The 16,608-nt window shown below is 41.5% G+C and overlaps 1 protein-coding gene across 10 annotated transcripts in view; it reads right to left on the reverse strand.

Annotated features, from left to right (window-relative positions):
• Positions 1-16,608, reverse strand: part of LOC120027872 (sickle tail protein homolog) — a 195,625-nt gene that overhangs the window by 50,337 nt on the left and 128,680 nt on the right. For 9 of the 10 annotated variants that reach the window (XM_038972965.1, XM_038972972.1, XM_038972967.1 and 6 more), the window contains exon 3: positions 304-496. In XM_038972965.1, coding sequence (XP_038828893.1) covers positions 304-496 — 193 coding nt within the window. Of the gene's footprint in view, positions 1-303; positions 497-6,836; positions 6,921-16,608 lie in introns of those variants that run through there. The other variant, XM_038972970.1, reaches the window with a different exon arrangement.

The following is a 16,608-nucleotide window of genomic DNA, read 5'->3' on the forward strand; positions in this document are numbered from 1 at the left end:
TCAAATGTCTGGTAAATTAAAATGCTGCCGGTCAAATGTTCAGATACCCTTGTAAGTGTGTGTGTGTGTGTGTGTGTGTGTGTGTGTGTGTGTGTGTGTGTGTGTGTGTGTGTGTGTGTGTGTGTGTGTTTTTTTAAAGAGAGCCAGGCTGGGTTATGCAAGCTGTGTGTGTGTGTGTGTGTGTGTGTGTGTGTGTGTGTGTGTGTGTGTGTGTGTGTGTGTGTGTAGCAGTCCTTGGTGTAGTTGTGGTTAATAGCATCAAAATAGCATCAAACACAGTGTGGCCATGTTGTGGTCCCCTACCCAGCGAGCGGTCCCTGGTCTGGTTGGTGGAGCGCACTACGGGCAGGCTGGCGCGGGAGCGGCTGCCTCTGGTGAAGGTGGTGGGGGCATCAGCCTCTGACATGGTGTCCAGAGACTCCAGGGAGGCCAGGGAGAGGTGCTCAGCCTGGTCCCCTACACTGGAGCTGCTAAGGCCGTGTTGAGGGCTTCTGCTCTAGAAGGGAGAAGAGGAGAAAGAGGTTCAACAAGAGGGGGGGGGGGGTCACGATACACAGGAAAAGGGTTGGAAAAATTCCGTTAACTTTCCCCAAATGTCCCCCGCAAAATATATTCTGGGAAGGTTACTGGAATTTTGCAACCCTACATAGGAAGCTTACACAAACTGAAACACAATTTCCCTAAGCTATGTGCCAGTGTCCCATGCAGGAATCAAACCCACCACACCTCTGTGTTGCAAGCACCATTCTTTAACCAGCAAAGCCATCTGAACCAAACACTCGTGTTAATTAAGTGTTTAAGACAAAAGACAAGCTTTTTAACTACGACGTCAACACAGTGAAAAGCCCAGTGCCATTGTGTGACATTCTAGTCATGCACTCCAGTCTATTTGGGTGTCAATTGTTTGCATCAGTGCAGATTGCAGACCGACACTGTCTGTTATAGGTTATGTCACACAAGCACACACACCATGATTTTCCATGTCGCAGTTGCTAAAAATGTTAGAGGGGGCAGTCATTTGGTTGTGCTGGGTATCCCCCTCAGCCCATTGACTAATGTGGAGCAGGCAGTGATTTTGGCAGTATACAGTATACAGATAAGGTGAGGTGAGGCAAACATGACACACCCCACTATATTTCACACAAGCACACACACTATGATTTTCCATGTCGCTGTTGCAAAAAAAAAGAAGCGGTCCCGAGGCCTTATCACGTAGTAATAATAATGCGTTTCTCTTAAGACAAGCTTCACACAACTTGAGAAGTGAAGAGTTAACGCACACAAACACACCCATGCTTTTCTCGCTTGTGGTGCAGGTAGTTACAGCCCCAAAATCGCCCCCCCCCCCAATTTTTTTTTTTAAAAAATACAAATAACTCCAGCAAACCATTTTTTTCTTCTTCCGGTCAGAGTTATTTTTCAAGCTTTGCACAACAACCAAGGGAAAAGGTGTAGCGAGGCTGATTAAAGACACTAATGAGTTCACCAGGCAGGCAGTCCTGTGGGCCTGGCAGAGTGTTAAAGGCTGTGGAGCTCGTTGAGAAGCCTGGTAGTATTGTAAGGTTATCTGTGCCAGGGTGACAGTTTGACTAACATTGAGAGGTCAGCACACAGAGAGCCCTTTATCAAGCTAACGGTTCTGAGGACACACCCAGGTGCACACACAACGACAATTTTGACATAAATAGCTTCTCCTTTTCCGTTTATTGAGAAGTCATTGAAAATAGATGCCCGTTTTTTTCAATCATTGAATTGGAATTTCCGTTTACTTCCTGAATTGACTGCCTTTAATTCAAATTGATCCCAACTCTGACAGACAGGTTAGCTGGGATGCAGATAAGATAAAAATCAGACTAACTGTGTGGGGAAATTGGATTTTCAGCAAGTACCTCTGAATGTCAAGCTCAGAATGGAGAGAAGACAACATGCCCTGTAAGGACTGATGGAAGAGAGAGAGAGAGAGAGAGAGAGAGAGAGAGAGAGAGAATACGTGGGGAAAGGGAGAGGTGACAGATGGTCATCAAACATGTCAAGAAACAAGGCAGCAATTTGAACAGAACTGTGTGAGATATTTATTTTAATAGATTATACTGTATCTGCTTTCCAATAGATCCAACATAAACTATAGTCTACTAATCCTTTGCTATAAATAGCTGTATGATTGTTTTTATAGTCATCACCCTCCACACCATCGCCCTCATTATTATTCAGACTAGCTCTGTGCTGAGTCACCTCGTATGACATCGTTGAGTGGATGAGACATGTCACCTTCAGCGTACTCACCACAGGAGTGACCTGTCACCTGACATTGCAGCAGCATCCTCTGGGCATATCTGGGGCTGCATCCCAAATGGCAGCCTATTCCCATACGTCCCTGGTCAAAAGTAGTGCACTATATAGGGAATAGGCGGCCATATGGGATGCAAGCCTGATGACCCGAGCACTACAACTGTATTGTGTAGTGAGTGGAAAGGTAAGGTCTTTTGTATGTATGGCCCATGATGAGACAGTCACATGGAGGGCCAAGTTCAGTTGATTTGTCATCCGAAACCAAGGAGCATGCTCGGAAATTTGAACTGAATTGGAATTATTTATGAGTGAAAAGTAATTATTTATGAGTGAAAAGTAATTATTTATGAGTGTAACCAATTATGTTGAGGTAGATACAGTACCAGGCTACTCTGAAAACCTGGCTGTGTTAAATACATATTGTCACGTGGTAGAATACATACTGAGCAAGTTGGAGAGAGGCTCGAGACAAACGAGGTTCTTCAGTGTGATTGTATTATGTGGACAAAATGTCAAATAGACCTACCACCTCCCTGCGGATGGTGGTAATAAAGTTCACACATCAACACCAAAATGATGAGGTGTCTATCGGATGAGCTTAGCAAGTGATCCTCCTCTCTCTTTCACACATGCGCATACGCACGCACACATACAGGCACACACACTCCATTTGGCACCCCTCTATCACAGAAAAGCCACTTCCTATCCCAGCTGCAACCACTTCCTGTCATGGCCTAGACGTGAAAAGCACGGTTTAACCTCTGATTACAACCACCAACCTGCTGTTAGACCCATCGACCACACGTTGATCCGGTCACGGCTGGGGAGGAGACCTAAATTCCACATATCACCCTGTGTGGTTTAGTTAGCTATGATAGTCAATGGTAACCATAGAGCACCTACTATTTCAGCACTGAGTAGGCTATCATATCATTCTATGTAGGTCACTTACAGCAGAGGTGATGAGTGTTAACATGTGGCACTGAGAAGTGAACACGTTTGATACAGTAAAAGTGATACACTATAGAAAAAACAGCTTGAAGGACATCAGTACACAAGATGACAATGGTTATGACCGTTGGGACCAAATTGATCAAACGCATTCAGTCTGAATGTTACTACTTTATCAAGGTAATTGGATATCGTTCCTAAACGTTATACTATTTTCTATTCCACGAGAGCATGTTCTGTTTTCAAAGTCTTTAGAGTATAATAAAAGATCCAGCGTGCCTTTTAGTTGCAGTTTCGACATTGTTCATGTTTAATTTCCAAACTGGTTTCTTTCCAGAGGTGGTGTCCATTGCAGAAAGGGGGGGGGGGGGGGGGGGGGTACCTAGTCAACTGTACAACTAAATGCATTCAATTGAAATGTGTCTTCCGCATTTAACCCAACCCCTCTGAATCAGAGAGGTGCAGGGGGCTGCCATTATCGACATCCACGGCGCCCGGGGAACAGTGGGTTAACTGCCTTGCTCAGGGGCAGAACGACCGATACCTTGTCAGCTCGGGGATTCAATCCAACGCTCTAACCACTAGGCTACCTGCCGCCCCATTGGGTGTTTGATGTCTGTTTTGTTATACTCATTGAATACGTCCCTTAAAATTCCTTTATTATTCTCCGTCAAATGTATGAACGGTTTAGCTGCTATATGAGTTTTTATTTAGCAAAAGTTATATTTTGTAGAGTAGCATTTTACTTTGTGTGCATAACAGTGTTGCTTCCGTCCCTCTCCTCGCTCCGACCTGGACTTGAACCAGGGACCCTCTGAACACATCAACAACTGCCTCCCACGAAGGATTGTTACCCATCACTCCACAAAAGCTGCAGCCTTTGAAAGGGAAACAGCTTCTTCAAGATCTCAGAAGCGAGTGATTGAAGCGCTACTTGCGCGCACCGCTAACTAGCTAGCCATTTCACACTGGTTACGTGTGTGTGTGTGTGTCTCTGTCTTTCGAGCCTTGAAAGATTTTCAAGTGTCAAATCAGGTTACTTTTGCATACAATTTAGGTACATTTCCTGGATTCACAAACGAGCAGATACTCCACAAAAACGGATGGATGAAAAGTCAAGAAATAAGAAAAATTCCATAACATTGTTGTCCAACAATGTATTCACCTGAAATGTGTCTTCGGCATTTAATCCAACCACTCTGAATCAGAGAGGCAGGGGGCTGCCATGATCCACATCCACGTCTGCAGCGCACAGTGGGTTAACTGCCTTGCTCAGGGGCAGAACAACAGATGTTTACCTCGTCAGCTCGGGGATTCGATCCAGCAACCTTCCAGTTGCTGGCCCCAACGCTCTAAACACTAGGATACCTGCCGCCCCATTGTCTAAACATCGTTATGGTTGTGTCTTGGTTTCAGACAGATGATCAGAGGTATAGTACAGTGCTGAGACGTGGTGATTAAACTGAATTATGATATTTAAAAAATAATCACTGCTTCTATCAAAAGATAGTGGCAGACATAGAACACTTTGTGGAAAATATAGCCATGGCTGCCAGGGGGGTGGGCTGATTTCTGTAAAACAGAAGCGACTTCACAAGTAATGTTTTCAAGTCTTTGTTTAAGAGCGCTTCATGCTTCAGGTTGTGCGGCACAGAAATAGACAAACTTAATCGATCTAATGTCAAGGAATTGTTCTCAAATCCTCATTTTAAGAGTTGAATAAGAAGCGAAGACTATTTACTCCGTCTAGGTCTTTCTCTCTTTCTCTCGCCAAGACCTAGATGAACTTTCTTTCATCTAGGTCTTTCTCTCTTTCTCTCGCCAAACTTGGCAGACATTAAGGAGTGTGGACTTCTGCCAGGAAGCAAAAGCTCATCATGGTTTAGCCCCCGCACTGGTGATGTCAGCAAGCCTTTTCACTTAAGATGCTAATTGTGTTGGCTCCCTGAGGAGAGGAGAGAGAGAGAGAGAGAGAGAGGACCCCCATGTAATTAACTGGCCAGATCTGTATGAGTATCACACATCTGGAGTCCCTTAACCATGTACACTGTCTGTGTACTATACTTCTACATGCTGCCCTGTACATCATGGGAAGACAGCAAGACACACCGTCGAACCACCCTCTCTAACCCTAACTGTACATCTGTGTGTTAGCAGAGTGGCTCCTCAGATTGGACAGGGTTATCCGTATGTCTACGTGGCCCAGCAACAAAAGTGCCACAACCCAAGTGTTAATGACATTATACACTAGTATCCCCTTGTCATCCATTCCCATTCATTATGGCTGTGTCCCCCTCCCTAACCCCTCTCATACCACATTCCACCTCTAATCCCCCACCCTCCAAATCATCACATGACCTTCAGACAGACTGCCTGCCTGGGGCTGGACAGACCGGGCTAATTGGTTCGTTAAAAGGGGTCGACTTTACAGTATCAACAATCAAAGCCAATCACGCGTTCCATGGAGAAGGGCTATAATCTGTGGACTCGAGGCGGTTTGCACTGTGGTTGCACATTACGGCATATCAAATTCATATTTATTCTCTGTCAGCGATAAATATACTTTTATCAGGTAATAACTGTAGTCAAAACAGACATATCAGACGTACACTGTAACAGACACATTACGGTATATCAGACACATTACGGTATATCAAATTCCTAGGCCCTGTCATCAATAAATGTATTATTATGCGATTGCTGTATATAAAAGTACCATGTATGTAAAATGTATGTGTCTGCAGCAGCAAAGCTGTAAAATATATTAAAAAAAATAGAAAGTGGATAGGTCAATGGAAAAAAAATATGAACAAAAGTGAATAATTGTAGCAGGAGTTGCAGTCAAAGCAGATACAGCACACACTGACACATTCAGAGGTAGGAGTAGCTACCTCATTTAGCCTACTGTTGTACAGTCATAAGATCCAGAGAGTCTGGAAAAAGAGAGAGTGGCAACGTTCAAACGGGGGTTAGCTGTGAGACCCCTCTAGCCAGAGATGGACTACGTCCCAAAGGGCATCCTTTTCCCTATGCAGTGCACTACTTTTGGGCAAAAGGGAATAGGGTGCCATTTGGGACGCAAAAATAAACCATATGACAACAGGTCCATTGACCTTCCCAGAACCTACGTTCGATCGGTTTCAGCAACTTTGAAATGTGCCCAACTGATTTGGCCCAGCCATTCGATTACATTCACTTAGGCAGACCTCAATCAGGCTCGCACACAGACCTCTGCGTGCCCTGCACTGAGAGAGCCTGTACAAAACATATTAGCCTGAGCACACAAACAGAGGGTTCGCCGACAACAAACTCAGACTCAAACTCAGACTTTCACTGAAGGTTGACGTGCTGAAAGTCCACATATTACAATGCGCTATGTGGCAATCAATACAGTGTCGCTCAGTTGCTTGTTCATCCGACCAACTTACTACAAACACTGAATCAATATGCTCTCAATTTCAACCTGTACATAAAGAGGCATACATGCCCAATCATCATAGTCACAATCCTGATCATAAGCAGAATTAAATAGATTCAATATTTCCCTCCAGGTTTGAAGACATTTAATAGAATAGAAGATGTTTACAGTGAATTACCAGCACGGCGATTATCTCCCTCCTGCAGAGCTTCCCATATCTTAGTCTAGTGGAAACTCCCCTGGTCTGCTGAACACACACATCCTGCTGTTATTCCAGCCCCGCTGTTCTGTTCTGTTCTCCCCCAGACTGGATAGAAGGATGGCGGTGACTTCCAGTCCAGCCTGCCCAGGATACACTCACATCAAAGTTCTAATCACCACCACAGTGTCAGGGGAGAGCAGTCAAGGGATGTGTGTGTGTGTGTGTGGGTGTGTGTGTAGAACCAAGGCAACCAACCATGTGGACACACAAAACACACACTAATCAAAATCAACACACTTTATTTTTTATTTTTTTTAAATCTCTAAGTCGTGCATTGAAAAAAATAATATCTTTGTGCACCGAGACAAGATTTATCTGGGAGCAGTAAATCGATTTACAAGTTTGACAGTGTGTTATAGATCAAAAATGAATAGCTCTGAAATGTCCCCAATCCCCTTTGGTATTTACAGCCTCCCATCTCATGAGGGCAGAAAGATGACACCGGTCCCCAGAACAGATAAGACCTCAGCCTGCTAGGCTAAACCTCAATGGTAATACTGGTAAAACGTAATCAGTGTCTCTGAGAAACAGACTAGCCATAGGGCAGTTTGGGAAAATGCCAGATGGACCAGTCCATCTTTGGCCAAGAGCGACAGTCTAAATAAAAAAAATTTGTTGCACAGAATAATCATTATTTGGATAATAAAATGGGGGCCTCTAGGAAAAAAATGGCATGGCGTATTAGAAATGACCTGGCCGATTTCTGGTCCCAGTTTCCCCTCGCAGCATGGGACATAGACACTAACGACCACTCAAACAGTCTCTCTCTTCACCATAGTTGTACCACGAAATTGCTATTATGTCTCTTAATAGCAAGTAAAGTTGTATTCCCTTAAGGAAAAAAACAACAATTTCACATGTGAAAAATCACATGTGAAACCATATGGTTTTGGAACACTTCACATGTGATTATATTTCACATGAAGTTTAACATGTGGATATTTTTCATGAGATTTCACAGGCGATGCTCTACAAACAAAGATTGGTCCTTAAGATGTCATCAACTTACATATGTGATTACATTGTGTAGGTTTATTTATACAGTAATTATTATTCAACATGTCCTCACCTGGGATTTGAACTCACACCCTCTTGATTCACAGCATTCCAAACTGTGGCAATAAGTGACTTCACCTGTGTCCCTACACTTTGGACTTCAAAGTAAATCTTAAAAAATACACTCAAGAAAATAATATTGTATTCTATTGTATCTATTGTATTCATCATGGTGATTCAGGAGTAACATTAAAACTGAACAATATGCCCCACCAACATTAAACTATACAGAAAACCCTCAAATTGCTGAGAATTTAATTAATGATGAGAGAACAGTCAGATTATTTGCTAATAGCAGTGCAGATGCACTATTTTGCTAAGTGCAGAGATGTATTACAGGTAATGAATCTATAGGGGACTTCGGTATTCTACAGACTTTGTGGCCCAAGGTTGTGAGTTCAAATCCCAGGTGGGGTCATATTGAAAAGTCAGCACTAAGTGATCACGTCAAATGTAATCAGATTGATTCAAGATGTTTACAATATTTTGGCTGAACAGTGTACCACTTAACTTAAAACCCCCACACCATTTCATTACTTTCTGTAAAAAAACAAAACAGGAAATGTGCAGTTTCACATGTGAAAACATAAGAGACATGTGAGGTCAGTTGTTCACATGTTACATTTAGAGTTCAGTTTTTCACATGTAAAATTGCACAAGTGAATGTTTTTCATTACGTGAAAATGCAATTCCACATGTGAGAATTAGATTTTCACATGTGAACGTTTTTCACGTGAAAATGCTCCTGACATGTGAAAATCGAATTCTCACATGTGGAATTGCATTTTCACATATGAAAAACATTCACCTGTGCAATTATACATGTGAAAAACTTAGCAAATGTTGTCACGTGTAGTTTCACGCTATCACATGTTGAAATTTTGCGTCGCCATGTCACATTTATTTCACACAAGGTCATGTTTTCACGTGTACTTTCATGTTATCACATGTTGCTTTTACACGAGATCACATGTGAAACACGTGTGAACATGTGAAATTGGTGTGCTTTTTCCGTAAGAGTTGTGTTGCACGGCATTTAAGTTACAGGTGATTACATCAGAAGATAAACGTTGGAAATAATATGAGGCTGTTAGTCATGGAATACCTTGCACGCTTGCAGGGTCATTTTACTGGTTCTGTTTTGTACTGGTGCCTGTAACTGTCATGCAATTTTGGGATTGAGCAAGCCAGAGTTTAACAGGTCTGGGCTACCCAGGTCTTAACAGATCATTTACCCATTACTGTACTTTACACACACACACACACACACACACACACACACACACACACACACACACACACACACACACACACACACACACACACACACACACACACACACACACACACACACACACACACACACACACACACACACACACACACACAAAGTATTTGCTGACAGAGCTCTGGCATCACGTCCTGTCTAGACTTGTCCTTTAATGTCATAACGTTAGTACTCCGAGTATGATTTATCCCTTCTGACGCTTCCGGCTTTCCCGTAATAACAGCTCTGCTGGGTTCCATCTTAAGGGGATCCACACCCGCACACACACACACACAGAACACACTCTCTTCCAGAGTTTGTCCTGGCCCGTATAACCGTCAGGTCTAATTTGAGCCTCTCTGTGTGTATCTGATGATTGTGAAGATGAGAATATGGCTCAGAGCCTGTGGTAAGAAGTTCTCAGAGAATAAAAGAAATCCTTATCTGTCCACGAACCCACAGAGCTGCTTCTTCTCTCAGGTCACATACAAACACACACACACGCACAGTATTTCTGTTACATGGATTTGAAATACGTATTTAAATACTTCTTTAAAATAATACGGACCCAGTGTGCTTTGTAATTGTTCATTTGTACATTTTGGTCATTTAGTAGACCCTCTTATCCAGAGTGACTTACAGTCAGGGAATTCAACTAAGGTATATAAACAACAACATATCAGCCATAGCAAGTACAATGGTTTTTTTTTGTTACTAAGAATGTGGTTGTTGTGAAGGCGTGTAGTTAAATGTATTTTGTATTTCGAAGAATAAAAAAAACAAATACAAAATAGTGTTTTGTATTATATTTTGATCCATTGGTAACATTTTGTAATTGTAACAAGATAGTTTCCTTCCCCATCTCGGTCTGACTACGTTAAAGACAGCATAGCAAAGAAACGGGAGAAGGTAACAAGAAATGTGGGATACCACCTGTTACTTAAGTAATATCTTAAGTAAAGTCTTCTTAGCATCACATCTCCCACATGCTCTCATCATTAAGTTAACGTCTGAGAGTAAGTCACAATGGATGCGGACGCAAATGGCACCCTACTCCCTATGTAGTGCACTACTTTTGACCAGGAACCCAAAGGTCAAAAGTAGTCCACCCAGAAAGGGAATAGTGTGCCATTTGGGACAGAGGCGAGGTGTAGTTTCTTCAGAGTGAGGAATAGTCACAGGGCCCCGATCCCCATTATTAAAGTGTCTAGTGAACGCTTACTGGGGACCACTCACACCCCTTTGCTCTACCCACACCAAATGCTCCTCTATCTCCCAAAAGAGAGGGAGGGGCGGGCGGGCAACACAGCGGCACGAACAAACACACACATTCGCACAAACACACTCTTAGTCACACACTGAACTTTTCATTCGATTTGACATTACTTAAGCAAATGTTCATCTCTCTTTCATGTGCGTTTTTATCTCCTCTAATCCCAGCACGCACATACACACTCACACGTACATCAACACACAAGGTTCAGACAATCTTATCAGACCTGGATTTGTTTGATTGACCCATGCAAATAGGGAACATATTGCGCCTTTCAACTCTACAGTTGCCCATCATCATCATGCCTTCCTATCACGCTCCTCCATCTGTTCCTGTCGTCTTTGACCTTTACGTGTATGCTCCTCACGCACCATTGACCCCAGCATTGTTTTTTTCTTTGACCTCCTGGATGTGCTTATATCAGTTATATCAGATACTACGCCGCACTACACTCACAACTCCAGCACACACACACACGCTGATATTACAGTACACTAAACTCATGACTTAAGCTCTTTCTCACACACACACACAACCTGCTGGAGAGAGAACCTGTAATCGACAGACAGATCTTCTCGATTGACAACTGATACTGATGCTCAGCCATTATCCAAAACATGAGTCATTCATGCATAATTAAAAAAAAAATGTTAACCTTTATTTAACTAGGCAAGTCAGTTAAGAACAAATTCTTATTTTCAATGACGGCCTGCCCCTGAACTGCCTGTTCAGCGGCAGGACGACAGATTTGTACCTTGTCAGCTCGGGGATTTGAACTTGCAACCTTTCGGTTACTAGTCCAACGCTCTAACCACAAGGCTACCCTGCCGCCCCAATATGAAATTGGGAACGAAATGACACAACGTAAACAAACACAACGTAAACAAATAACAGTGTTGCCCAATAGGATTATGTTAAAAAAGACCCAGCTGCTGGGTCAAACAATGACTTTCAGGCCACTGTGTTAGGATAGAACTAGGCCTCAAAATAAGGCCTTATGAGATATGTATTTGTCATAGTTTTTTATACCTTTCATGAAAGAAAAACAAAATCTTCAAAAACCAGATGTTTTAGGCTTAGTTATAACTGTCATTTCGACAGTTAGCTGCAAAAGTGATATATTTTGCTATTTTTAAATCTAGCTCTTTTGCCACTAGCTGTTCAACTCTACCACTGAGATGTAGAGGCACCTTAAGAGGGTGTCTACCAGTGGAGGCTCATCAGAAGAGAAAGGGGAGGACCATCCTCCTCAGTGAATTTCAGAAAAATTATGAAACATTACAAAAAGTTATCCTTTTTAGATAAAACGATTTTATATATATTCATGTCAAGAAAGAATTGATTAAAACACACTGTTTTGCAATGAAGGTCTACAGTAGCCTCAATAGCACTCTGTAGGGTAGCACCATGGTGTAGCCTAGTTTCCGTCATCCTCTGGGTACATTGACATCAATACAAAACCTAGGAGGCTCGTGGTTCTCACCTCCTTCCATTGACTTACACATTATTATTAAAACTTCCAGAGGACGTCCTCCAACCGATCAGAGCTCTTGCAGCATGAACTGACATGTTGTCCACCCAATCAAAGTATCAGAGAATGAATCTAGTACTGAAAGAGTAACCTACAGCTAGCTACCACTGCAGAACATAAAATGTGGTGAGTAGTTGACTCAAAAAGGAGAGAGAAAGACAATAGTTGAACAGTTTTGAACAAATTAATTTCTTCAAAAATGAAGGTGAATCAAGAGAAAGAGAGCTATATTTTGTATTTTTTACACCTTCACTTTCTTAGCTAGCGAATGCAGCTAGCTAGTTCAGCCTACACAAAACACCTGGGCTGCATTCCAAATAGAGGTTGACCGATTAATCGGCATGGCCAATTAATTAGGGTAGATTTCAAGTTTTCATAACAAATCGGTAATCTGCATTTTTGGATGCCGATTATGGCTGATTACACTGCATTCCACGAGGAAACTGCGTTGCAGGCTGACTACCTGTTATGCGAGTGCAGCAAGGAGCCAAGGTAAGTCGCTAGCTAGCATTAAACTTATCTTATAAAAAACAATCAATCTTCACATAATCACTAGTTAACTACACATGGTTGATGATATTACTAGGTTAACTAGCTTGTCCTGCTTTGCATATAATCAATGCGGTGCCTGTTAATTTATCATTGAATCACAGCCTACTTCGCCAAACGGGGGATGATTTAACAAAAGCGCATTTGCGAAAAAAGCACAATCGTTGCACAAATGTACATAACCAGAAACATCAATGCCTTTCTTAAAATCAATACACAGAAGTACATTTTTTAAACCTGCATATTTAGTTAAAAGAAACTCATGTTAGCAGGCAATATTAACTAGGGAAATTGTGTCACTTCTCTTGCGTTCATTGCACTCAGAGTCAGGGTATATGCAACAGTTTGGGCCACCTGGCTAGTTGCAAACTAATTTGCCAGAATTTTACATAATTATAACATACATTGAAGGTTGTGCAATGTAACAGCAATATTTAGACTTATGCTTCCGTATTTCACTGAAAGAATAAACGTTTTGTTTTCGAAATTATAGTTTCCAGATTTGACCATATTAATGACCAACGGCTCGTATTTCTGTGTTTATTATATTATAATTAAGTCTATGATTTGATAGAGCAGTCTGACTGAGCGGTGGTAGGCGGCAGCAGGCTCATAAGTATTCATTCAAACTTTACTGTATTTGTCAGCAGCTCTTAGCAATACTTGCTTCACAGCGCTGTTTATGACTTCAAGCCTATCAACTCCTGAGATTAGGCTGGCAATACTAAAGTGCCTATTAGAACATCCAATAGACAAAGGTATAGGAAATACAAATGGTATAGAGAGAAATAGTCGACACGTCATAATTCCTATAATAACTACAACCTAAAACTTATTAATGGGAATATTGAAGAACTGGGAATATTGAAACACCAGCCTTTATATGTTCTTATGTACTGAGCAAGGAACTTAAACAGTATATTTTTTACATGGGACATATTGCACTTGTGTTTTCGCATTATTTAAACCAAATTGAGCAGGTTTTATTATTTATTTGAGACTAAATAGATTTTATTTATGTATTATATGAAGTTAAAATAAGTGTTCATTGTTCATTCAGTATTGTTGTAATTGTCATTATTACAAAAAAAATAACTTAAATATAATAATAAAAATAAAGATATATAAAAAAAAAATAATAATAATAATAAAAAATGGAAAATAAAAAATGTCTGCCGATGAATTATGGTATCGGCTTTTTTTGGTCCTCCAATAATTGGTATCGAAAAATCAGAAAATCGGTCGACCTCTAATTCCAAACAATTAAAAGACACACCCTCTCCCCTCAGCCTTCAAATTAAGTGGACACTTCTGATGACACTTGCGGTGCAAGGGAAGAATTAATACATTTTAAATGGACCGCTCTTGGCCAGAAATGTGTCACTCGTTCATCCCACGGTTGTGTTTTCAGTCATCATAGAACAGTTGTGTGTGCCTCATATGCGCTACAGTCAATTGTGATTGCATTTCATATCTTGCCTAGAAGACAACGCATCTGCAGACATCGAATGTTAGCCATCCTACTATATCAGGTAAATCGAAAATTACAAAGTATGTGTGATGTCAGGGAAAGTTGTGCGCAAGTTAACGTTTCCAAAAGCTAACCAAACAAAAACATAATTACTTTGATGATAACATTACGTGTTTGAGCCGTCATGTGCATTAGTAGCACAATTTCTAACTAATCTACATTCGTTTTAACTTATGTTGACTTCATATTAATGTTGGTTTTAAGTTTTGGCAGACTTTTCTTAGTGGATGTACAATCATCGCGAATTGAATTATGGGGAGTTTCAGGTCCCGGAGTGAACATAATTGTAAACTCGCAACCGCCATTTAAAATTAGGGCTGAGGGGCTTACGTTGCAAACTTCCCTTAGTTGGCTAATCATTTGGACCAACGACAAATATGGCAGCGGGGATTCCCCTAAGTGCATAAGGCGAGGGTAAGTGGACGAGGGTGTGTCTTTTATGAGTTTGAAACGCAGCCCCGGTTCAAACAAAGGGTTGCTACGTTAGCTAGCTGGCTATTGCTATCCAACATTGGAACTCTTCCATGTCAAGGTAAGCTTTTGGTTTTATAAATGTATTGCCACCGGGGCCTGCCGGAGTAACTAAACTGCTTGCTATACACTGTACTGCATGATTGTAGCTGGTTTACTAACACATTAGTTCTAGTAGCCATGTTGACTATGACATTAGCTAATTTGGTGACAATGATGTAGGCTGTGTGTAGTGATTAGCACTTATTATATGAAGGTATGGCTTGGAAAGGTTTTTTCGCCTGGTCACAGACAACTAATGTGTTATGCACTGAAGTCCACAAGGGAAGGGAAAAGGTAAGAGGAGGAGAGCGCGTAGATGCGAGAAGGAATTATACAACGATCAAAGGGATCATGCTGTTTGTATGTGGCTGCTATGAAAGTGAACTGTGTTTGTGTGATCAGGGGTGTAATTCTTTCCGCCGATTCTGTTGAAAAACGTTTCTTAAACGGAAACAAACGTAATGAAATGGGGCCAAACATACCTGAATTTGTCTAATAGAAACTCTCGTTTGCCACTGTTGGACTAATGATTACACCCTAGATCAGCTAAATGCAGGCAAATTGACACATTCAATACTGCTTTGTACAATGTCTGTCACATTGATTACTCAAATTTCTCTCAACCTGTGCACCTACGTTATAAACTCTGATTCATAGGCAAGGATGTAGCAACCTCATGGTGGGTATAGGGAAAATGTGAGAATTAAGAGGTAGCCTAAACCTATCGATTTTACATTGAGCTGAGTGAATGGAATATGAATGACAGTCATCCAATATGTTGTAATAGAAATAAGGCCATGCTCATGTAACGGATGTGAAATGGCTAGCTAGTTAGCGGGTACGCGCTAATAGCGTTTCAGTCAGTTACGTCACTTGCTCTGAAACCTAGAAGTAGTTGTTCCCCTTGCTCTGCAAGAGCCGCGGCTTTTGTGGAGCGATGGGTAATGACGCTTCATGGGTGACCGTTGTTGATGTGTGCAGAAGGTCCCTGGTTCGCGCCCGAGGTCGGGGCGAGGGGACGTACTAAAGTTATACTGTTACACTCAGCAAAAAAAGAATGCTAATCTTAAACGGTACCGACTGCCACTTATTTTTACGTCATCTCAAGGGAGGGGTTCAGTATGACATACACTCCCTTCTAGACGTGCTGGGTGGTACCATCGCAATGTTTACTATAAAAGTAGGTGACAGCTTATTTGGCAATGGTCTTGGTAAGTGGAGTGTGCCAATATATTTTGCATGCTTCCTTGACTAGACTACTGCCTCTACACAAAATTCAAAAGGCAGTAAGGCACATTTCCGCATACGACCAAATTCAAAGATTTTGCTTACAGTTTCAAACACATCTGTGCTTTTATAAAGAAAAAAAAAACATGTAGGCTATGAGGATTATACATTTATGTTCGTAGCTACATCCACTGTGACAACAACAAGACGACAATGGGGGGCATGTCAAAAAAAATACTTCAACAGTTATTACTGATTGGTGGTGCAGTCAGCGAAAACATTTGGCGGTGAGTTCTAATCCCACATGGGTCAAATTTCTCTTTCTTTCAAATCCTTTATTTATAATATTCATCCAGTCCCCACACACTTCTAATTCTGAAAAGTGAAAGCATACCTGTAAGAGGGGTCGCCCTGGTAGTAGTTGTAGGTTTTTATACAGTACACAAAACCAACCTGTGAGTTAATTGGACCATTGGAAAAAGAGCTACTGCGTGAATACTGCAATGCGGGTTGGATTGACTGGAGTCCCTAGTCTTAATTTGCATTTATCTTCCCAACACAAGACCATAATAAATGTGAAACCCCCATTTCTTTTTTAAGATGTCAGGAACTCAGCACTTCACCACTGTAAGCGAACTGTCCCGAGCTGTACTTGCTTATATTTCATTTTACTATGAGAGTGTGCCAGTGGACTTCTGGTAAGTATGCTATGGTGAGAATGTGTTGGGATCAGGTACAACT

This window comes from Salvelinus namaycush, chromosome 33 (genome assembly GCF_016432855.1).
Source record: "Salvelinus namaycush isolate Seneca chromosome 33, SaNama_1.0, whole genome shotgun sequence".
Classification (NCBI taxonomy): Eukaryota; Metazoa; Chordata; class Actinopteri; order Salmoniformes; family Salmonidae; genus Salvelinus; species Salvelinus namaycush.